At 38.3% G+C, this 26077-nt stretch overlaps 1 protein-coding gene across 3 annotated transcripts in view; it reads left to right on the top strand.

Moving 5' to 3' along the window:
* Nucleotides 1-26077, top strand: part of LOC127442778 (rho GTPase-activating protein 12-like) — a 52261-nt gene continuing 26184 nt past the window's right edge. For all 3 annotated transcript variants that reach the window (XM_051700957.1, XM_051700958.1, XM_051700959.1), the window contains exons 1-2: nucleotides 1-145; nucleotides 14623-15338. In XM_051700957.1, the coding sequence (XP_051556917.1) occupies nucleotides 14697-15338 (642 nt within the window). In that variant the 5' untranslated portion in view covers nucleotides 1-145; nucleotides 14623-14696. The remainder of the gene's footprint in view (nucleotides 146-14622; nucleotides 15339-26077) is intronic.

Here is a 26077-nt window from a genome sequence, read left to right on the forward strand (position 1 = left end):
CGAGCGTGCCGGAGGAGTTCGCTCGCGCTGCGTCTCTGGAACAAGGAACTTTGACACACAACTCCTCAACAACACCACCAGTGACCCTCACGTTTAGCATTTTTCACCCAGTTTAGTACACGGAACACCTGGGATATCGCTTCAGGTATGTTCATATCTCGGTGATATGTGAAAATACGGACGGTTAAATGTGTTTTCTCGGGGTTGAGTAGATTTTTGTAGCGCGTTAGCAGTTTAGCAGGTAGGAATGAGAGCGGACCTTTTTCTTAGGTCTCCTCACCTTTCCTCTCTTTAAATAAACATATTTATACAGCATTTAACGCCGCTTTTCCTGGACAAGAAGTCTTTTATTGGCTTTTATGGTGCAAGGGAAGTTTGTAAGAGCACTTTTTGTCGGGAAACGCAAGCTGAGAGCTGAATCAGTCTCACACAGGTGAGTTTTAAGGAGTGTTGACTCACCTGAGGGGAGGAAATTCACCACCGATTATATAGTCTCTTCATTTTTGTGTCAATCTGGTTTTTATTTTATTGAATGGAGTTTGGACTCCTTTTGTGTAATGTTTAGGTTTGGGTTATTTTGGATTGTTTGACATTTTTCATTTGACATTGATCTGTCATTGCCTGAGACATTATTCTTCAGTTTTATATGTCATGCAAAAGGAAACGACAAGGTAATTAAAATATTTTTATGTCATATATTGATGGAAATGGTAATCGGCAATGACAAACTGTACAATTTCTATGTGCTGTCATTTAGCTAAACACTATGTACTTATGCATTGTGTTAAAACTGCATGACATCACACAACTGTAGCTTCCCAAAAAGTGAGAAAATGACAGCAAGCATTTTTGTTGTCATGCTGACCGGAGGACAGTGTGTTTGTGAGTGATTGTGTTGGAGATAGGAGGTTTCTGTGTGTGAGTGTAACTACTGTCACATGCTTTGGTCCTACTGTCTTGTTAAACTTGAATTTAGCATTATTTTGTATTAATTGACCTGACTTTCCTGTTTTTTCATTCACTGTATCTTTCCCATGACAAATGTCTGTGTTTTAAAGGCAGCTTTATTTACGTGTGTTTGTTCATATTCTTGTCAGTGTGACAGTAAAAGGTAAAACTCTTGACTCATCAGATCTCTCAAGAGAAAATCTGGGAAGTGTGTGTCTGGTCTGGCTCTTGTGAATGAAACATGGTTGTTCTTCTGGTCCAAAAACATGAAAGAAAGACTCTCTCTCTCCTCCTAAATATCCTGTGCTCAGACTGTTCACCACAGGATTTACACTTCCTGATGTCTTCGTTCATTGGATCAGGCTTGTGTTCAGTAAGCCAGTGTTTAGTTGCTGTGTTCAGCAGTCTCTGGCTATAATGCAGGTGTCATGATGAAATGAGTCCGCCCGTGAGATTGTAACCAGTTAAAACAATGTGTATTATAATAGGCACTCTGCATATTAACATAACTTGACTGGCTTCACATAAATAGCATATTTATAAACAATAAAACAAAACAAAAAAACATTCATGCATTAAAGGCATGTTGTAGGTTGGGATGTCCCGATACCATTTCTTTTTAGTACGAATACTGATACTTCATTTTTGGTATACCTGTATTTTTAAACTCCATAACAGTTTATTTCAATGTTATCATCAAAATGGTGTTTAAATAAATTTGTAAAAACTTAATCAAATGAAAATATAACAATGAATTTACAACATAATATTGTATTATTTTTTGTCAAACGAACTGCGTATATACAGAACCTCACAGCACAATCCATAAAACAACACTGGATTTATTTTTGTCAAATAAAGTGCTGCACTACTGAGATATTGCTTTAAAGGTGCACTCAGTAATTTTTTTTCCTCATCAAAAAAGTGTAACTCCTAAAGATAAGAAATGTAATTTTGCAATATATGTTGGATATCATGACCACTCACATTAAAATGAAGACTCCAGTCATATCAGTAACCTTATAAAAGCTGTCATGGCAGAATCACCATGTGTTGTTCAGAACACTCTCTATTGATGTTTTGTGGTAAAACAGAGCTTGATTCGGACCACTGAGATGAGACAAAGCAGCCAGTACCATCCGATGTGAGAAGAACACTACCATGAGGCCCACTATTGAAAATAATCATGCAACAAAAGCCCAGAGACAGATTCTAAACAGTTCAGAGTAATTCAGTCCAAAAATTAATTAGTCCTGGCTCAATCCCCAGGATACAACCCTCTATAAAGGTATCAAATTGAAGTCTAGAAGTGAGAGCCTTGTGGTCAGTGTAGATTTGACATATCGAGCTGTGGTGCTCATGTTAGAGACCTAGGTTTGAGTCCAGCCGGGGTCATGTTCCAATTCCAATCCTCGCTATCCCTCCTCTTGATTTTCTGTCCTCTCTCAACTATGTCCGTCAATAAAAGTGTTCGAATCACATGACCAACCGACTGCTACTTGCTTAATCTCAGTAACCGTCCTGTTATTTGACACTTATTGATTAAAGTAATCATGGCTGGCTGTGAATACTACATTTCTACAATGGCATCTGAAATGTAAAACTATTGATTTTAAATGATGCTGCATCCAAGCCGCTAGGTGTCAGTGTCAGTCCAAGATGACACAAAGTCAAAAGTTACTGAGTGTATCTTTAAATATAATACAATTACTATTGATTTATTATTATTATTAGTAGTAGTAGCAGTAGTAGTAATACAGTGAATATTACATAACTTTACAATAGTGATATTTCTGTCATACACTTAATTTCATTTAAATTAAGCTTTTATTTTGAAGTGTTTCTGTGTAAAGACGGTCGCTACCTAAGTGATTATTAAACCGCAAAAGGCTGCTATTTAATTAAATAAGTATGTACTCTGTATGTGCCTTGCACTACAAAGTGAATTTGACTCGATGCCAAGGAGCTCTAAAATGCTCGATGCTCATGACGGTGTTTTCCCTGTATGAGCTAAGGAGGAGCTTTAAAAGGTACGTGCTGCCAGCGTCAGCACAACACTGTCTCCACACATTCACAATAGGGCCGGGCAATAGGACGATGTAATTGGATATCGACGATGTCTTACAAAGATCCCGATGCTGATTGCGAACAGACGATGATCGACAATATCGGGAAATGGCTAAACCATGGATCTGGGAAGTCGGCAAATATATTAAACAGTGGCCAAGGTGTGAAACTAGCACCCGCCACCCGCCAAATGCAATGAGGCTGAAACCAGTTCGCGAGCTCCTCATCCAAATGTATTTCATGCGCAGATAATTTTGCTCATCTACCCACAACAGGTGGGCAACCTGTCTCAGAGTCACACATGACAAGAAATGCTGTTAGTCACAAAGACGCGCTTGAAGAAACACACTTCATTATATTTTTAAGAACAGACAAAAGAAAAGCCGTAAATGCTCGTGTCTAATTAGCTGTTTGTTAAGAGGCGTGCAGCACGAGCCTGTCATGTGGAACATTCTCGTGGACCACGTACATGTAAAGAGTTTTCACTCTTTTTTTCTCTGTTTCATTCATCTGAAAACTGTTTGCAAGAATAACGTCATCTGTGAGAATGCTGCAAATTATCTCTGATCATCTCGGGAGGTGCTGTGAGTTTAGTTTGCTTTATTTCCATGCTGTTGGCATGCATTGTGAACGCAACTCTGCAGGTTCAATAATATATATCTTTGTATTAAAGAAACATAGACGAAAGTGATTAAATCATAAAATAATACAAGACACGTTCACCTTGAACCTAAAATTGAGTTTTATTTTCTTTTCTTTAGGCAGCATTAACTGTATTGCCAAAACACAATACAAACACAAATTTGATAAGAACACGCATTTAGCAGCAATATTTTGGGAACACAAGGGAATTTATTAGGCTTTATTATTATGATTATTATTGTCTTTACATTTGTAATTGTCTTTAGTTCTTAATCTGTAGGCTATTAGTAATTTTCCACCTGTTGTCGTTGACGGATGCTTGCGTGATGGCAAATGGGGCTGTTGGAGCTGGTAAATGTTTGGATTTGGGGAGGTGGTTAAATAAGATTTTTTGATCACTTCATTATTTTATTGCTTTTTCATTTAAAGTGCAATTTGAATTTAGAAATGTCTAATGTTTATGTTTTTCGTGTTTCAATAAAATAATTACATTTTTAAAGTAAAATCAATAAAGCAAAAAATTCACCGACCCTCGGCAGGGGGGTTGACGTTGTAATCGGATATTGCAATGTTTATTAAGGCGATTATCGATTAAAAAAAAAAAAAACATTTTACATATCGCCCAGCCCTAATTCACAAGTGCTCACAAGTTGGTTTTAAATGTACACAAATCTGCTCAGGACACGTTTATTTTTTGAAAAAAAAATATATATATATTTATACTGCACAGAAATATTGTTGTCAGCTGTTTCCTCATAATTGCTGGTGTGCATTTAAGAGTGTGTGTAAATATGTAATATATTTTGTAATATTGTATTGTATTATCGGTTTGCTTGCAAAATGTAAGAACTGAAAAACACAGAATAAGAAATGTTTAATATCACGATATGTTGCTTAGGTTTTATTCTATTATGTGTAATAGTTATTAAAAGTATTTACAAATTTATATCGACACACATCATAAAAGGATTTTTCTAGGATTTCTAATCAGGCAGTGAATAGAGTACCCATTAAAAGTTCTATGAGCCAATGGAATTGCTATGAAGTCACATGGGAACTTGATTTCACCTGTGGACTCATTTGATCATGACACCGGAATGGCATTGAGTAACCAGTGAGTAGGGGTGGGCGATATGACTAAAATATTATATCATGATATGAATAATTTTATATCACGATAATGATATATATCAAAATTTAAAAAAAAAATTCTGGAAAATCAATAAAAATTGGTTTATAGATTAAATAACTATATTGTAATGTCTATTTTTGGATAATCCATTCAGTGAATTAAATACTTTATAAATGAAAACTACTCTTTTATAATTTTCTCCTTATTTGGATCTTGATTAATATAGTCAAAGAAAAAAAAAAACATACACTCAGCTTGGTTTTAAATCAACCTTACCATAATGCTAAATTTCACATTTTGCCACATTTCAGTCTATTATGTTGTTTTCCAATATTATTATTGTTATTATAAACTTTCCTCATGAAACTCAACATCTTCTCAAAGCAATGCAAAAAGAAAATCAAACATAAGAAAAACAATCCAACGAAAATAAACTCTTATAGGCTCTTAATTATTTCTCAAGTCATCTCTATAGAGAATATATAAATATCTGAAGGCAAACATGGTATGTTTCTTTTCTAATATCTTACATAATTGAACAGAATTTTAGTAAAAGGGATGATGTTTAGTTTAAAAACCATTTATTTTGGCTTATGACACAGTTTTGTTGCTGTTAGAGTGTTGGGCTGTCTATCCTTTTCAGATGTTTGATATTCTCCATAGCGCTGTGAGGTAAAAACAAAACAAAAAAATCTGTAAACTTCAAATGGTTCACGTAAGTTTTGTGGTCTTCTCCAAGATTGTGAGTAAACAAATATTGGGAAGCCTGTTGGACTCGCACGCACTTGCATGCTCCAGAGATAGCACGCTCGCGTGAAGCACAAATGAGTGTGTCAGATGAGAAGCATCTTTTGTGTTTTTGAAGCGCCGAATGCAAGATGAATGTCATAAAAACCTCTTCAGTTCTCTCAGTCTGACGTGAAGCCCTGCCCACTGATAGAAACGCACACACCCCACACATGGATGTTTAATTTTTTTTTTTTTGGGGGGGGATTTTTCCCCCTTTTTCTCCCATTTTTGGAATGTCCTCGTGGTCGCATAGTGATTCGCCTCTGTCCGGGTGGCGGAGGACGAATCCCAGTTGCCTTCGCGTCTGAGACAGTCAACCCGCGCATCTTATCACGTGGCTTGTTGAGCGCGTTGCCACGGAGACATAGCGCGTGTGGAGGCTTCACGCCATCCACCGCGGCAACCACGCTCAATTCACCATGCACCCCACCGAGAACAAACCACATTATAGCGACCACGAGGAGGTTACACCATGTGACTCTACCCTCCCTAGCAACTGGGCCAATTTGGTTGCTTAGGAGACCTGGCTCGAGTCACTCAGCACTCCCTGGGATTCGAACTAGCGAACTAGCGAACTCCAGGGGTGGTAGCCAGGGTATTTTACCACTGAGCTACCCAGGCCCCTTCACATGGATGTTTATTTAAATATTGCAATATACATGATGTATCAAAATCTCAAATGATTGACACTTTATATTGTCGCCATGATATATATATATATATCGTCATTTCGCCCAGCCCTACCAGTGAGTCTTTTTTACCGTGTCGTACTTTTAGTTATGAGCAGACCTACACTGAATCTGTGCCTGGAGAACTTTGCAGAAAATTTGAGCAATTTTTATTATTAATAGAATTTATTTGCTTTTTATAATTATCATGACATTTTCAAAGGCAGACCTCCCTATTGTGTGTGCTCTTGAACATTTAGAAAGAGTGAATGTTTTTTCATACAGAATACTAAAGGTCACAATGTCAGCTGACATACAGAAAATAATATGTAAACTTGGAAGCAAATAAATGATGTTGCCAATTTACATTAACACTCTGTTGGACTTCATAAACACTAAACTTCAAATACAAATGCAAAGGGTAAAGGTAAATATGACTTGAAGTCAGTATTGTGGAATATTAATCATGGGTGACGCCCTGCAAATTGGATATTTTTGGAATGGCATAGATAAACTGAAAACATTTGCTTTTGTATGAGACTGCATTCATGCCCACAGGTGTCATTATAAAGTCCAAGACCACTAACCCATTATTCAGCAAAATATAAACAAATAAATTACTTGGATTGCCTTTAAAGTATGTATGGGCGATAAAGCTTATTTTCTTTTCTATCCGATTCCAAGTACTGTCAAGGCTGATAACGCCGCTACGATACCATATGTCTATTACATGTATTTTTTTGGCGACTTTTCATACACCTAATTTTGTTTATCATTTATTAAAAACAGAACATTTTCAATCTTAACAGATTTTAATTCAAAACAAATGCGTGCTGTTTTCGACTGCTTGTGTCTTTCAGCATTTCTGCATGAACCAAAGGAGAAATGCATCCAATCATATGCAACTATTTGCTTAATTTTTTTTTTTTCACTTTGAATCTTATGAAATTCAATAGTTTTCAAGGTAAATAATGTAGTCACTAGCTTAGTAAAAACCTTTGGTACCAACATTTTTGTGCGAGTATCAATCCTCTCGATACAACATCAGTATCTGATGATACTTTTGGATCTATCTGCCCATCCCTACTTAAGTCAAATTCAGCTTCTCTGCAGCCGTTCCTTGGGTTGAGCTCAGTTACTTTTGTAAGTGGCCTGGTATGCATAGGTTTAATGAAATCAATGTAGAAATTTGCAGTATGTATTGTAAAACTTCTATATTATTTAGAAAATTAGCCTATTCCCAATTTAATATGATTCACAGATTTATCTGGGGTCAAACCCAAGCAGCCTGTGAAAATAAATATAAACTATATTTAATGCAAAACTTATTAAAGATTAAAGATTTCTATAGCTGTTTCATAAGTGTACTGTATGTATGTGGTTGAGAAGAGCAAGAGTGTGGGCTTGTAAAGGTTTGAAGAAAATCACTGCAGTGCCACTTGTACGTGTGTACAATTTATGTCTGACCCCATCATCGTGTCTTAGGGAGAATGTTTAATAGAGTTGCTCATATGCTTTGAGGCAGTCAAAGATACATCAAATGCTCTATACTAGTAAGACAGCATGTAACTCAATGAAATATAAGCAAAATCTCAACATAAACATTAAAAAACTGTCCAAATAACACCATGGCAACTGTAGCAAAACTTCATTAAATGTCGCTTTTCCAACCAGAGCATCTTTGCACAACTGCATGAGGATGAAGTGCACCAAGAGCTTGTAAGTTTCTTTTTCCTTGGATCTTAAAAATGCATAGAATTTCTGCTACTTCATAACCACTTAAGCCGGGCTTACACGGTGCGAGTTTTGACGCTCGGGAGGTCGTGAGCCCCCGCACACTTTAGGAGTCGGTTTATCTGGTAATCGTACAGACGCGACTTAAAGATCTGGAGAATTTCGGAGCAATCGCAAAAATGTTTGCACTGTTTATCATTATAAGACATAAAGCCAGAGGAGGACATTGCTTTCATTCCTTGTAGCTTGCGATTTAGAAATAAAAAAGAAGACTGGCATGGCGGGGGGCTACATTAACTGAAAACTCAACTGCCGATTTAAAAAATATATGGATAATTATTACAAATGCTGTCCGACATTTGACAGATTCAGATTTCGAAGGGAGGCTGTGTGATTTCATGACTGCATACGTCAATCATAATGACAGTGGGTTGCTGCCAGTACTGCATGATAATAAAGCGCACAAAATGAACAAGATTAAAATGAAAGTGCGCAAAATTTAATTTAATCTAAGCGCAAACATAACGTTTAGTGCAGAATTAGGGTAATTTTAGTGGAGTAGGCTACCTGTATTATTTAGCTTTAGATGTAGGCTACATCCTTCTCATCTGTGTCACTGCTGACATGTTGATAGCAGACATGCTGAAGAAATCTTGTACATGTAAATGCACTTTAAAGCCACATGTAGCAAAGTTTAAAAATCTTGTTTTAGGGCTATGGTTGATTTGACAGGTAGAATTAAAAATTATCAAGAGGTCGTGAGCTGCTCGTAAGCTGTTTGGCTCCGCTCGTAATTCCTCTCACACGATGCAAGCCGCAACTACGCGAGCACCAATGATTTCCACGCGATCTCTCCCGACTGGAAAAAATCGGTCGGGAACTCGCACGACAGCGAAATTCACACCGTGCACGCCCGCCTTTACTGAAAAAATGTAAAACTGCATACCTTGTTGACTTATGAACGCTTTATAATGAGACTATCAAACAGCTGCCGGGCCCTGCGTCGATAATCACCAAAATGATATACCTGTAGAAATGTCAACCGCTAAAAATTTTCAAGTATATTTTCTATCGCAGTTATGCAAAATCCCACTGCATGAAAGAGAATGTGCGTTATAAAAACCATTATTTTAAAATCATGATTTTTTTTTATCAGTCATTATACTTGCATTATTTTTGCATTTCTCATGGCCAGGGTTGGGCTGTAATGGAATACAAAATTCAGAATACAAAAATGAAGTAACCATATTCAGCCCTCGTTACGTTTTTAAGCACCTGTATTCAGAATACAGTTACTTCATAACATTTTGTAAGAACACTTTTAGAATACTTCTCTCATAATGATCACAACATAAGACTGTAGGAAAAAAATGATTGTCAATCAAGTTAGAAACTTGATTGTTTTTCTGAACAGTGCAGAAGCGAACGCTGCACACTTGTCCTCTCGCTCTTGTCCTCAAGCAGCTCCAGCGCATGAGCGGTGTTGCCAGGGTCACAATTTCATGCCAAATTGGGCTAATTGGAAAACACAATTGCAGGTTAAAATTATAGCAGAGTTATAGAGAGGTTTTTGGCATACTTTAAAAAAGGACCATAGTTGCCAAAAGGTTCAATGGTAGACACTAGATAATGAAAATACAACATCTTTTTCACAATGATTCTGGATTGAATATCTGGCAACCGCACCAATCAGCGTGCTGTCAGCTGTGCACCAGAATCAACACAGCCAGCAACATTTTTACACAAATATTACATTCCAGCGCATGATACATTGTATTCTGCGATCGTAATTGCGGTGTTAATACATTTATTGAAGATCTCATACGAAGGAATTCACAAACAATTTTAAAAATTCTCCCGGGTCCTAATGTCTGCCACATACACTGCCTGACCAAAAAAAAAAAAAAAAGTCGCTGTTTGGATTTAACCCTAACTGATGCGGTGTGTAGCTTCTCATTTCTTAAACTACCATGTCGGAAGATGTATCCCATGGTCGTGGAAAAGATGTTACTGTGTTTTAGAAGGAGCAAATTATTGGCCTGCATCAAGCAAAGAAAACAACTAAGGAGATTGCTGAAATCAGTGAAATTGGGTTAAGAACTGTCCAACGCATTATTAAAACCTGGAAGGATAGTGGTGAACCGTCAGCTTCATGGAAGAAATGTGATTGGAAAAAAATCTTGAATGATTGTGATCAGAGATCACTAAAACGCTTGAAGTTGCATCGTAAAAAATCGACAGTAGAACTCACAGCTATGTTTAATAGTAAAAGTAAGAGCATTTCCACACGAACAGTGTTTGAGAACTTACAGGATTGGGACTAAACAGCTGTGTGGCCACAAGAAAGCCACTTGTTAGTGAGGCTAATCGGATAAAACAATTTGCTGGGGAGCATAAAGATTGGACTGTGGAGCAATTGAAAAAGGTCATGTGGTCTGATGAGTCCAGATTTACCCTATTGCAAAGTGATGGACGTGTCAGGGTAAGAAGGGAAGTGCATGAAGCAATGTACCTCTCATGCACATTGCCCACTGTACAAGCCTCTGGAGGCAGTGTTATGATTTGGGGTTGCTTCAATTGGTCAGGTCTAGGCTCAGCAACTTTATACCGCAATAAAATGAAGTCCGCTGAGTACCTTAATGTACTGAATGACCAGGTTATCCCATCAATGGATTTTTTCTTCCCTGACGGCACGAGCATATTCAAGGACGACAATACCAAAATTAATTGGGCACAAATTGTAAAAGAGTGGTTCATGGAGCATGGGGAATAATTTTCACACATGAATTGGCCACCACAGATTCCTGACCTTAACCCCATTGAAAGTCTTTGGGATGTGCTGGAGAAGACTTTACAGAGTGGCTCGACTCTCCCGTCGTCAATACAAGATCTCGGCCAAAAATTAATGCAACTCTGGACGGAAATAAATATTGTGACGTTGCATAAGGTTGGTGAAACAATGTCACAATGAATGCGTACCATAATCAATGCTAAAGCCGGTCCAACGAAATATTAGTGTATGCAACTTGTTTTTTGGCCAGGCAGTGAACATTCTCTGGCTGTGCGACTTGCATACGGATGCGACTTATCTGTGTTTTAGTTCTCTCAATAATGTGATTTTGACCTAGTGTGACTTATAGTCAGGTGTGTCTTTATTTCTGGAAATACGGTAAACGCAATCAGCAAGAGGCGCTGATGTAAACAGAAATGGTGCGCAATGGCAAAACCCGTCCATCTAGCGCATGGTCATAGAGTGTCAATGTTCCGCCACCAATATTATACTCCAATATTCATACACAAAAAAAAAAAACTGGCATATTTATCTGATTTACAGCATGTCTTAAAGTTCTAATTTGCAAATTTGAATTGTCAATAACTCACCCTCCAGTGGCCAAACTGTAAGCTTCAAGGTCTGAGCAAGCACTCATTCATTAAAGTACCAGTATATATGTGATTCCCTTCATGCTGCAAAAAAGATTGGCCCTGAATCTAGGCATGATCAGCTGATCTCAAATTACAGATTTAAGATGAAGATCAGCCAATTTAGATCAGTGGCCGATCGATTGGTGCACACCTAATGCCTGTCCACAAATGCCAACATAATTTTCAAGCCTACCCAAAAGAATTTCATGGTCTGTGGTGTCGAAGGCAGCACTAAGATCTAAAAGCACAAAAAAAAAAAAAAAGAGATGCAGCCAAGGTCATATGATAAAAGCAAGTAATTTGTAACTTTGACAAGTGTGGTTTCATAGTTCACTACATTTTCTAGGATTTTAGACATAAATGGGAGATCTGAAATTGATCTATAATTATCCAATCTCCAGGATCAAGCTGTGGTTTCTTGATAAGGGGGTTAATAACTGCCATCTTAAAAGTTCTGGGGACATGTCCTAAAAATAGAGAGGCACGGTAGCTCCCACATGAGTGCGGCTGTAAAAGTGTGGGTATTTAATTGTGGGGTCCAAATTCCTTTCCTTTAATTTCAAGCATATTGATCAAGCAAGGCATCGTTGTTTCTAAGTGACTGCTAGTTCTAAACTGTACATTCAAAAGACACCTCTTGCTTCTACTCTATGCGGCAGCCTACACACTCTAGATTATTTTCAACAGCAGAATAAGAATATCAATTTTGTAATAAGTGACACAGGCCTAGGCTATTTCACAATTACACTTAGCTATATCACAAATATAGCTGGTGATTTTTTTCGTTATTGTCCCGGACATGCGGACAAGCGTTAATGTTGTTGAGTTCTGTAGTAGAGTATGAACAGGCCATAAAATGAAACCCGACCCATACCCGAGACAGTGTGCCCCGACCCAACCTGCCCGAATGGTAACATCAGATTTTAAGCCCGAACCCGACCTAAACCCGAAATTGCTCACTGTCTTGATAATTTTTTCTACTAACAAGTTCTGTTGCAATGGGCTGTATTTTATGTAAGCATCATAGGCAACATTCGTAACAGTATTGTAACACCGTTTTAACGAGGCATGGCAGCCCCTCAGCACACTAGAGCAGAAGGGAAAAAATCATAGCCTTATTATTTATCAAGCGCTAAAACTTTGCCTGGTGCAGAACAATGTGGTATAATGTTAAACAATGTAACAGTCAACTCTTTGTAGCCTGAACTTGTTAAGAACATTGAATCTTTGTTACACCTGTGCTAAAAACAATGTAGACGCAGTGCATGCGAAATGTTCCTCGACATGTGTTTTTGAAACTTGAAGTTCTTTTTGACTTGACACATAGCCATTTTCCACCAACATGGTTCGGGGGTGGGTTTCTGGGCCAGTGCAGATTCTCGAACTGTTCCGTGTGTTTCCACCGCTGTAAAGGCCGTTCTGCAGCAGAAAATCTGGTTCGCACCAGCCCAAAAGGGCATGCTGGTCTCTACAAAGGAACCCCACAACGTAATTGGTGGAGGGAGGGATTATGTTTCGTCACCAGGTAGTTTCCAAACAACAACAGTAGCTACCGTCTGCAGCATGGAGTACTTTTTCACTCAGTAACAACAATAAAACCCCTACAAAAATGTCAGACATCAAAAGATGCGGAGGAAATGAGCACTCTACTTGCGATATGGTCTTCTACGGAGATCCGAGATAAACTAGATTTCATAGGAAAGGAAAAGAAGTCTGTGAAAAGAAACAGCAAGAAATGATGCACACCAGCTTCAATCGGACGACTGACCAAATCTTAAACAAATTGAATACTTTAATGAGAGTACAGGGAGCATAAGAGACCCAAGCAAAAGTGGCAGTGGAGGGAAGAGTCTTGGACTCTTTGTTTGGACGCCATATTACATAACACTGAATTCAGTCTCACTTGATATAAACTCCCGAAACACTGCGTTCTCTGCTGCTGCTCAGTAATTAATTATATTTATATATTTATATTTATGCATTTGGCAGACGCTTTTATCCAAAGCGACTTACAGTGCCCTTATTACAGGGACAATCCCCCTGGAGCAACCTGGAGTTAAGTGCCTTGCTCAAGGACACAATGGTGGTGGCTGTGGGGATTGAACCAACAACTTTTGGCTTACCAGTTCAGTGCTTTAGTCCACTACGCCACCACCACTCCATAATTATATTTGCCAACTTTTTAGCTTTCCTAACACTCTCTTCTCTTCTTATTTTGTGCATTGTTTTGTTTAGAAAGAGGATTAATTATTTAGTTAGGAAGATCGCTGCTATCTGTTATGTAATATGGGTGGGATTCTCAATCAAGATGTAAACATAATATTATATGCTCTGGCTAAAATCCAAATATAACCATCTGCTCCATCAATCGTTAATAACGATTCCACTGTTACAGTTTAAAAGGTTTATACATATGTAATTACGTTACCTGTCATACGGGTGTAGTATCATCTCTGGCAATCTTGATGAGTAATGTAATAACGTTTGATTGCATTTCTCTGTATTTTTAAATATGTCCTCAAAAAACAGAAGTTAAAACTGTAGGCTACAAAAACACTGTGACGCACCATGTTTGTTTATGTTTGAGGTAGTCACGTAAAACTACCAAGCAGCCACGTAACCCTTTGTGTCACCGTTCGGCTCTCATCTCAGTGGAAAGCACGGCCGGTTTACGATAGGCTTCAGATTGCCTGGCCAGCACAAGAACCATGTGTTTATATAAGAAAACAATGCAAAAAAAGAGCAGACACATGCAAAAACACGTTCGTTGCGAAAGGCCCCTAACCTGTCCGTTCGCGCATGTCTTTTGAGTGAGAGCGCGTGTGCGAAACAACAAGTTCGGTAGGCCTGTTTATTTTTTCATTAATTAAAAACCTGAACCTGACCCAAATTTTAAGTCCTACTTCAAAAACTGACCCGAACTTGACCTGAAACCCAACTAGTTCTCGGTTCCCGTCAGGCCTGGGTAATTTTACAGCAGTCAAGGGGAAACCATTAGCAATGTACATGTGCTTGGATGAAATCACTCTTCAGTCATTTACCACATCACTTAGTTAAATAAGCAAGTTAAAGAAATGACCATGTCTGTAATTGCTAAACTGTGATTTGAGAGTTTGTTTTGGACAGGTTTACAACATCACTTTTTGTTTCACACTCAGACATCAGTCACTGGTATTTCTAATAAAATGTCTTCCCTCTCTGTCTCTCTTTCTCATTCAGCTGTATCCATATCAACCCACCACACCTCACTATGCTCCTTTCTTCCTGCTGATGACCTTTGACCTCTGACAGCGATGGCGGACCGCCCGTTGGCTCCTGGTCAGAGGTATATAGAGGTGGATTACGACTATGATTACAAATCCAAAGACCGTTTAATCACCATTAAACAGGGGGAATGTTATCTGCTAATAAAGAAGACCAATGATGACTGGTGGCAGGTGTGCAAGGAGGAGGGCAGTAAGCCCTTCTATGTTCCGGCACAGTATGTGCGAGAAGTGCGACGGGCTCTCATGCCCCCTCCAAAACCCCTCCCGCACACAGGGGCGGGGGCACGAGGGGGAACTGGAAAGATTCGGCCATCTGCCCTGGATATCCAGCGATCAGATGAGAAGAGCCCATCCCCCTCCACTGGGCAAAGCACCATGTTACTGCCACCCAGAGATGACAGGGGCAGCCCGGGCAGCCCCACAGGGCATGTCCCCCACACACAAATAAACACACCCCATGATTCGCTTCCTCAATTGAGAGCAGAGTCCCCAAGTCGCGAAACTGATGGAGAGAGGGATAAAAACAGGGAGTTGGAGAAGCGGGAACAAGGACGGGAAAAAGGTGCAATTCAGGAAGAGTTAGCCAGAGAGCGAGGAGGCTTGGATAAGAAACTAAATGACTCTGAGTCTGGGGAAGAGCTCAGCAGTGGTTCCACTGATAACCTGCAGGTGAGAATAATTTGTAAACCTCCATGCAGAGTACAACAAACACCCCCAGGGCTCCAGACTGCAACTGAAATGGTCGCAAATGCGACCAAAAATAATTGATTTAACATCTAGTCGCATCGGCGACCGTTGGGTTGTGTGCGTTCATATGCGGTTTCGTCAGATATCATCTTGTGAGTTATTAAATACATCTTTAGAGCACGCACCACCAGTGTGTCTCGTGCCGCTTTTCACCCGTTCTGTTGTGATGAGCTCACTAGTTGCCCAGCGCGTGAGGGTCATGAACAAATGACTCCTTTGAATTAGGTCTTTTTTATGAATCACCCGAAAAGAACTGAGGGTTTGAACTCAGGAGCTCAGGTTGGCAGTTTGTATCAGATTCACATCTGGGAGTAAATTTTTTGTTCTGTTTGATACACTTAAATTCTGCAGTTTTTTTTTTTTTTTTTGAGGTTCTATTTGATACTCTTAAACACCTTGTGGCGGTGTGAGCAGGAGACAGACACAGTGGGTCAAGCCTCGAAGAGGCGTTTACTGGAAATAATAAACATAAAATATCCAAGAAGGGTAATAAATAATGTCCAAGGTGAAAAGTGTCCAAAATAAAGGGAAATCTGGCATCCTCGCGGTGAAAGGGACGTTGTGTAGGGATAGGGAGTGTCCACAGGAGGATCCAGGAAGTGGGCCGGGTCAGGCGGCCGCATGTGCTGCCCTCCATGGCACAAGTGGCGGCAGCTCCTTTGGCAGCTTAGCTTCCCTGGGCCGTGGCATGTGTGAGGGGAAGGAAGCCTGCCGCGACATATGCTCCAATCCCCCAGCGTCGCAACTAACTCTGGTCTGGTAGCTGGTACCCTCCTCTCTCTGCTCCTGGACATGCAAGTACATCAGTGTGTGCACACAAAGAGATAGAACACAGTGTTGTAATCAAATGAGTCCGCCCATAAATATTTGTCAGCATCTGACGTCATAGCGATTCTTTGTGATTCCATTGGCTCATAGAACTTTTGATTAGTACTATATTCACTGCCTGAGTAGAAATCCTACAAAATCAAATATTGATGTATGTCAATATAACTTTGTAAATATGACATTTAATTACTTTTAAATCATATGTTACACATAATAGTATATCATGACAGCTATAGATTGTGAAATTAAAATTTCTTGTTCTGTTTGTTTTTCAGTTAGCTTACATATGGCAAGCCATGTGCCATATAATTACTGAACCACAATATTACAAAATAATTAACATATTTACACACTTTACAATCGTATATGCACACCAGCAATTATGATGGAAAAATAGTTGTGTCCTGAGCAGGTTTAAGTACATTTAAGAACATTTAGCTAAAACCAACTTTCCTAAAACATGTCTTTAATGCATGATTGTTTTTTTTTTTTTAAAACATTTTCATCAATTATGTTTAGCCAGCCGAGTTATTGTCATATCTATTGCCTCATTATCCGCTGTCCAAAGTTGCACCTCTCCTTGTCTCCAGCCCGCTCCCATTGTGAGGCTGGCTGAAAGACGGCCCTAAGAGGCAGGGCGACGAAGGTGAGAGGGTTGGGCGGGTCGTTCCGCCAAAACCTAAACAACTGTTTGTAAAACGTTCCTTTCAATGGCTCTGTTTTGAGCCATAGTTACTCAGTCAATTTTAGTTATGGTTATGTGAATAGATTTTCTCTTTTGCTTTAACTCTCTCTCTGTCTTTCTCACACACACACACACACACACACACACACACATACAGGGTCACACTACCTCTCTTCTCTCTGAACCTCTTATTTTTGTAATCTCCTCCCTCTTTTTCTGTCTTTTACTTTGCGTCATCACAGCATTTCTGTTAAGCAGCGAATATTTGCTGTTTTTTCATCATGGCATGTGTAGGATGAGGTGAATGCCTTATTTTAAATTCGCTCTCTCACTTCTCTCTCTCTCTCTCTCTCTCTCACTCTCTCTCACTCACTCTCACCCTCTCTCTCTCACCCTCTCTCTCTCTCTCTCTCTCTCTCTCTCTCTCGCTCGCTCTCTCTCTCTCTCACACACACACACATACACAGGCCTGCTGCAGTCTCTGGTTATCAGGTTTACAATGTGATATGCTGTTGTAGGAGACAGTGCTCTGAACTTGTTTGACACAAACATTCTTGTATATCCTCTTACTGTTTTACTTTCTCTGATGCAATTGTTCCTCTTCTGTGTGCAATTTAGTGAATATATGGGCTGTTTTGAGTCAGTAAGGGATGCAGTGCAGTGTAAACAGTTTTGCTGAAAAAATTGTTTAGTGGCGGCTACAGTACCACGGGACAAAAAACTGTTAAATCTGAGTTGTGAAAATTCTCATCATCATTCTCAAACCCCTATGACTTTCTCTCTCCTATGAAACACAAAAGGAGATGACAGTCACCATTCACTTTATTTTTTTTTAGAAATGAGATTCAATGAAAGTGAATGGTGACTGAGACTGTCATTCAGACTAACATCTTTTGTGTTCCACAGAAGAAAGAATATCATACAAGTTTGGAACAACAGTTCCCATGTATGCTCTTTGTGATATACTACCTTTAATGGAAACTGTAAACATTGAAAATCTCCAAACCAAAATATGGGTCTTTGCTCTTTGAAACTGCTTGAGCAAGGCGTGTTCTGTTTGTGTGAATCTGTCTGTTAATGTGTGCGACCAAAGGTCACTGACAGGGAAGTGGAGAATTTTGTGAACTGCACGCCACACCACAATTCCTCTCTTTTTTTCTTTCTCTTTGTTCATCAAAGTGGTAACTTGAAAGTTTGATGGAAGAAAAACTCTCAGTCTGCTTTCACAACCTCATCAAAACTTTCAGCTGTGAGTGTATGTGTGTGTGGGGGAACCAAAGGATTTTCTCTACGTTGATATGAAGATTTTCTTAATCTCTCTGAGAACAGAGGGTTAGTGAGAAAGTGTTTGGGTCAGGATTTTCAGCATAATGTGACTGTGTTGAATGGGAGGAGTAAGGGAGTGTTGATGTATTTGTGTGTGTGTGTGTGTGTGTGTATGTATGTGTGTGTATTGGCACTGGCTCTAGCATCTTCTATCCAGTGTTTCAGTATCAGTCGATTGCAGCTGTGTCTCCACGTTATAGGATATTCTGCACTGAACAGCACTGCAAAGACACCATGTACCCAGAGGGACCGGTAAGATAGATACAGATACACACACTTTCCATTTGCGCCATACATTAAATTTTTTTACATACTGCAGAATTGAAGCAGATGAATGCACATAGCCCCAATTACTGCACAAAGAAACAATAACTGCATCTGCCAGAGGAAGGAAAAGCATTTTTTCTCTCACTCTCTTGCTTTCTCATGCTCTCTCTCTCTTTGACTTTCTCCTCTCCCTTACTCAAACATTTAAGTCACAGGACCATCGACAGCTTTATGTTTATGATGCACGTTTATGTTTCCTCTCTTAGCGATGCAAGTGCAGTTGAGCTTGAAATTCACACACTAACACGGGACTCTCTGTAGACATGCGTGTACACATACACAGAGAACGGCAGTTTCTATCAAATTAAGAAACAGAGTGGGGACATGTAGTTAAAGTATTGCCGAAGTTGCTGTGACTGGGTGATGTGACCAGGATGTGCATGTGTTTGTGTCAAAGGCAAAGCAAGTGTGTGTGTGTTTGTGTGTGTAAGTATAAGCGAGTTTCTAGCATGTGTATGTAATGTGCATTGTTCTGTTACATAACAGCTCAGTGGACAGCTGGCCTGTGAAAGACACACACACAACAGCAAGAATACGCCCAAATAATAAAAAACATGCACTAATGCAAAAAAAGATACACATAGCTTTTACTCATCACATTTGATCTTAACACAAACAGTTAATACACACACAACACACTACAAATCATTGGCACAAATGTGAGTTTTTAAATGTGGCTTTGCATTACACAGCGCTTCAATAATGTGATTGTAAATAACAGTCTGAATTCTGATTCCTCTGCCCTGATACAGATAAAACGCATAAGCTGTTTTAATCTGTTTGCCCTGTCGAATGAATCTTGGTGTTCAACGGGCCTATTTCATTAGAAATTACATAATGCTATAATGGTAATACTGCAGTGTTACTGTTAATACGACTGACTGTAAACAATTGGATCACCTTTCATCATACTCAGCATCACTTGCGATCTTTTCACAGCTTTATTTCAATCTTCACTCTTCTTGAAGTGAAATTAAGTTTGGGTCATTTTATGTAATGTCCCCCTGGAATAAATGCACAAATAGGATTGTGATTTTAATGCTAATACCTATTCTCTTCTTAGAAGGCAGCTGTCAGCTCAAGAGTTTAAGCTGTCTTAGGCTTTGTGCATATAGTTGACTTTAAACCACAGTTAGGGTCACGATTTTGAAATTTAACTGATGATTAATGGTCAAACACATAATTGCGATTATGACCATTAATTGTCTGTTTTAGGGCTTTCACGATTATGACGATTAATTGTCAAACAAATTGTCATGCTTTTGTCATAGGTGTATGTGTGCTTCGTTAACCTTTACAAGTAGTTTATCAGGCGCGAACCTCCGCAGACGGCGCATGCATCACAGCTTCAAGTCCGGTTCAGAAGTGGTTTCTTTACGCGCTCTTCAGGAGCTGCACTCAGTGCGGACCGTAGTGTTGCTGAGACAGTCGGAGAAACTCAAACGCACCGTTCATTCCCTTTTTTGGGTTATCTCAAATAACCGCGGTTAGATCAAATATCTGCGATTAGACGATTATTTAATAGTCACCACAGTGTTTAAAGGGTACCTTCTTATGTCCCAGTTTAGTGGGACATAATTCTGAGGAATAACTTAATCACAGGATTTTCTGAAGTTTGCCATGTTAATGGCATCACATCTTTAATAGATAATCAGGATTTTTTTTTTTTTTTTTTTGAGGCACTTGAGTAGCAAGTAAAGGTTTATGTTGTATGTTCATTTAAAATAGTTATATCTGAAAAATTGTCAGAACTAATTACTTATGAATGGACAGAAATTATGATTACCAAGTCTACACACATTTCTGCTAAACTTCAGTCAAGCCAAATTCAGATTGTTGCCCTTTAAGAACTTTTAAGACTTTTTAATTTGCTTTATTTATTGTTTTGCCCAGGGTTACTTGCCTTGTAGACTTGCCACAACATCAGTATTTTCACACTGGTGCGGTGTTCACATTCAGACTGACTAACAGAATTACCGCTGGTTGGATGCTAAGTGTTACTATATGGGGTCATTTTTGTTAAGCAATAGCCTACACAATAACGCAAGGCAATTTGATTTCAATCTTTGAACTTTAATTTGTATTTATTTTAACTAAAAATTCAAATGAAACTGAAAACAATGGTGCAATTAAAATGTGTGGTGTTCAACTTTTTGAAAGCTGGCTTTTCAACAGTTGTGAAGGGCAACATCTCTTTGGCAATGAACCTAATTCATCTGTGCATTCTCTCTATCATGGGCTACCGGTCGGGTATTTCGTTGTCCGGGCAAATGCACTTATTGTGGGTTGTTTCGGGTTTAATGTTGGTGTTTTATTACCTTTCATCCCAGGACCCAGTTTAGCTGCTTCAGAAGGGTGATGACTTTGAATGTGTGTGAATAAATTTGTTTCGTTCCCTCCTAGTGATGGGCAATATGCAAGAAATATGTTCACAATATTTTTATAAAATAAAAAAAATATCACAATATCCAATTACATCGTCAACCCCCCGGTGAATATCTTGGTTTAGTGATTTTGCATTGAAAATTAAATTCATTTATTTCAAAAACTAAAAAATTAAATCAAAGACATTTCTAAATTCAAATTGCACTTCAAACAAAATGAAAAGCAATTAAAATAGCGAAGTGGTCAAAAAAAAAAAACGACAACAAAAAAAACATATATAACCAGCTTTCCATTTCCCATTACGCATGTATCCGTCTATGACAACAGGTGGAAAATTACTAATACAAATTACGATCTAAAAACAATTATAAATCTAAACATAATAATTATAATGATGATAATGATCACTAAAATATAAATCATGGTTCGAGGTGAACGTGTTGTTGTATTATTTTATTGTTTAATCACAGATATATAGTCTATATATAGAGTGACCCTGCAGAGCTGCGGTAACAACGAACTGCTCTGTGGAAATGAAGCGAACTGAACTCAAAGCACCTCCTGAGCTGAGATGATCTGAGGTCATTTGCAGCATTCTCATAGACTATACTATTCTTGCAAAAAAAATTCAGAAGACTGAAATAAAGAGAGAGTGAAAACCCTTTACATACTCGCGTTCCACGAGACTGCATGCCTCCGAACAAACAGCGAGTCAGACGTGTACATAGACGGCTTTTCTATCATGTGTTCTTAAAAATATAATAAAGTGTGTTACTTCAAGTGTGTGTCTGTGTCTAACAGCATTTCTTGTTTGATATTTGATACGTTGGTAAAGAACATCTGGCTTTCAATGCGTTATTTAGGTTAATTTATCATGGATCGCAAACTCTTCATTAGGCAACTATTCTTTATTTAAGGCTATTGTATTGATATTGTAAATTCCATTCATAATGTTTCCCCCTTTTACCCGGTATAAAATTTCACACCATTGTTGTCCCTTTTACAGAGTAAAACCGGTAACACAGTACACCGTGGCAACTCTATTACCTAGTGCACCCTGGGTTATATTTTCACATTTACTATTACATTTACTCAGAGTTTAACCTGACCTCTAAGCTTACTCAGCCCAACGTGGCAACACTTTACATGCTCCCATTCAGAAATGCACTGATTAATTCTGTGACATGCATACTCCAGTACTGTTAAGGTTCAAAGGTCACTTTCTCTAAGGACTGTTTAGCTTCATGGGTCACTCTTAAGAAGAAGTGGGATTGAATGGCAAAATCAATGTCCCATCATCGAAGTGACCTCTACCCAGCAACTGACACACACACACACACACACACACACACACACACAGAGGATTATTCTTCATAAAGTGAGGAGCTCTTCATGGTTGGTCAGTTGTGTCTCTGAGTGGATTAAGCTTTAATCATGACGTGTGTGTGTGTGTGTGTGTGTGTGTGTGTGTGTGTGTGTGTGTGTGTGTGTGTGTGTGTGTAGTCTATACATGATCACAGAGGGCCTAATTGTATAGGCAACATCACATACATCAACAAACTAGAAACTGTGTGTTTGTTACCCAGAGACGACCATTTGTGACCAAGAGAGAGAGAAGCACTTAAAAATTATTCTTTCAAACATTAATAGATTACAAGAAATTGTGTCCTCCTCCATTCATTAGAAAAAGTGCACTGATGCATGCTTGGGTACTTTGGCCTGGTTTGTGATATAGATCTGGACTGGCTCCAAATATTTCAATGTAGACATTTTTTGTTTTACTGTGTTTTGAGGATGATATTTAAAGGCATGAATAGAATTTTTATCGCTCTTATTCTCTCTTTCCCTCCATCCCTCCTTTCTCTTTTTCAGTTTGCTTTTCTTTTGAACATTTCTTTCTTTGATTCACTCAGTCCTTTTTGTGGGCATATTAGAGAGCGGCATAGAAACACTCACGCACATACATGTCTGATGCAGTTTTGTTAGGGCATGTTGGTTTTGGTGGGAAGTCTACTAATGTCAAAAACATGAAGAGTGGTGTAGTGGAATGAGGGAAAGAGGAAGACAAGGTAAATGAGAAAGCAGTGGCAGTGGACAGAGATTTAGTGGTAAAGTGAAAGAAACAAATTAAAACACTGAGGTTTGAAATTAGAGAGAATAACTGCTGGCCCTGGGCCAGTGTGAGAGGGTTTCGGGCCAGTTCACGAAACTGTTAATTGCCCAATTGGGCCATTGCTCGTAGACTTTTTTTTTTTTTTTATATCCTTTTAAGGGCACGCTCACACTGAATGCGTTTTTCAGTTTTATTCCTATGCATGCACTAGATGAACATCTTTGACTGTTGTGCCTCATCTTTGACCGTTGTGCCTCGTTTTTTCAGTTTTTTGTGGAGAAGCACTGTGTGTCAAGTTAAAAAGAACTGAAAAGACACCACGTTCTTTTTTATGCAGCTAGCTTTTGATTTTGTGCAAGAATGCATTCTGCCTTGCAGATGCCTTTTTTTTTCTTTTTTTTTTTTTTTAAGAAAACTTAACTTTTATGAAAAATCTTAAGTATTATTGTCAATATATGTCAGGAATAATACTCAGATAAAGATAATATTAATTAAACACACAGCTTCACATGTTTCAGGCAAAGCCTGTTTGCCGGCAACAGGCTTTGCCTGACACTAGGTAAAATAAAATAGCTTTTTTTTAAAAATATATATATATATATATATATATATATATATATATATATATATTTGTGGTGTTCCAATGATAATACAAGGCAAGTAAACATCGGAACTACAGGACCGACTGTGCCAGCAGAAAACATCCTTACCTTTGAGCCCTATGCAATTAAAATTGAATTGATGTTACAGAGGTAGAGAACAGAGAGGGAAAAATAGAGGTAGACAGTGAAAGAGATGTATAGGGAGAGGAAAAAAGAAGTGATAGAGGTGGAGAGAGAAATGTAGTTCTAGACTAAGAGAGGCAAACTGGAGGAGTTAGAGGTAGAGAGAGAGAGAGAACAGAGAGTTGTAGAGGTAGCTTTGCTCTCTTCTGCTCCCCAGGGTTTCTGTTCTGACATGCCGCTTGAGCACATACGCTTCCTCATTCCAGCACTCGCATTTTGCTCGCACTCCTACTGACACACTCATAAAGATACATGCTCATTCTGTGTAGATGTCTTCCTGTAGCCACGGCTTTGCACACACAGCACAAATGAATACTGCACCTTATTCTGCTATTGACTTTGATTGGGGGAAAAAACAATTACAAAGATTAAAAAATGTTCACTTACAGCTTGCCATTGTACCAGTGTTGCCTTAAAAAAACTTGTATTTTATCAGAGTTATGAGTATGAGAGCAGTCTGAATTAAATGTGTTGAGATCAAATGACTGGGAATGGTGAAATAATACAAAGGCAACACATTGTTCTCTTGCATTGTCTCCGCTGGCTGCAAACAAAAACAAGCAATGTATGAACCAGTGGCTCTTATGAGCCAGATCTTTTTAATCAATCGGTCAAAATGACTCATGAAAAACCCCCAGTCATGCCTAAACATGAACCAGTCAAACTTAACATGCTCCTTCGCTGCAAAAGCAGAATTATGTGGGAAATACTGTATTATACTCAGTATTTGAAATATTCATTAAATGCAACTAGATTTTCTTTTCTAATGAAAGACTGAATTAATTATACATGAATTATCTCCATATGTGGTTGAGACTACTCTTTAATAGTTGCAATAAAACTGTCAGACAACATACTGCTGTTCAATGGAATGGGAATATCGGCCAATCAAAGAAGGACAAATTTTAGGAAGTTATGCCCAATAATTTAAGTAACATAAAACCTTTAGAGAGGGGTGTGTTTTTTTTTTTTTTTGTCATCTGAGCGCAGTTCTTCTTTTAGGTAATTGTTCTCATCCACTGCCCTAAAGGGATAGTTCACCCAAAAGTTAAAATTATGTCATCACTTACTTAATCCTATGTTGTTCCAAATTCATATGACTATCTTGTTTCTGGGGAACACAAAAGATGTAAGGCAGAATGTTAGCCTCAGTCAACATTCACTTTCATTGTATGTAAAAAGATTCAGTCATCGTGAATGATGAGTGAGGCTAACATTCTGCCTAACATCATCCCTTTTGTGCATGTTCTATAGAAGAAGTAAGTCATACGGGATTGGAACAATATGGGGATAAGTAAATGATGACGGCACAATTTTTTTTGTGAACTTTTCTTTTTATAATAAAATTCACGCAATACAGGGTGAGCATTGCGCCCCCTGCTGGATGTATTTACATTTAGTCATTTAGCAGACACTTTTATCCAAAGGGACTTAGAAGTGAGGCACTTAGCAAGCAATTTGTCATACAAATGTCAACAATATCTGCAGTATCGCACTGCCAAGTTCTCAGAGTAGCTGGAGTAGTGTAGAAGCTAGCACAGAAGAAAGAGACAGACAAGGAAAGGTGTTTTTTATTTTTATTTAATTTAATTATTTATATTAGTAGTAAGTACAAAAAATTGATTTACACCATAATCAACATCAGGCTGGTTTTATAGAAGCACAGGAGTGCCATTTACAAAAGAATGAAGGAATAAATTATCAATCTATTAATTTTAAATATGTGAATAAATAAACCAGTTTATAAATGGACGAATAGACAGACACATTTAAATGTGAATAAATAAAACAATTAAAAAATGTACAAATAAAAAGACATTTAAATGTGTTTATTTAATTCATGTTTTAAAATGTAATTATATTTAACAATAAAATTGTGCATTAATAAATCATATTTATTTAATGTTTAAGATATCATTAAATGTAGCAATAATTGAGTACATTGAGTCTTTTAAATTCACTTTTTAATGCACTTTAAAAGCACCTTTTAAATTACCTTTTAAAAAGGTATTTGCCAGTTGCTTTTCCTCATCCATTTGCCAGTGGCTTTTCTTTTTCGTTTTGCTTTTCCTTTTCTTTTCCTTATCCTTTTCTTTAACCAACTGAGAATCGAGTTACAAAAATGCCATTGGACTGCTGACTCATGAGAGTAACCAAATGAACTTTCAACTCAGTTATAAGACACACCCCCGCTCCCACATGCCACTCGAAG

Source organism: Myxocyprinus asiaticus, chromosome 6, assembly GCF_019703515.2.
Source record: "Myxocyprinus asiaticus isolate MX2 ecotype Aquarium Trade chromosome 6, UBuf_Myxa_2, whole genome shotgun sequence".
Lineage (NCBI taxonomy): Eukaryota > Metazoa > Chordata > Actinopteri > Cypriniformes > Catostomidae > Myxocyprinus > Myxocyprinus asiaticus.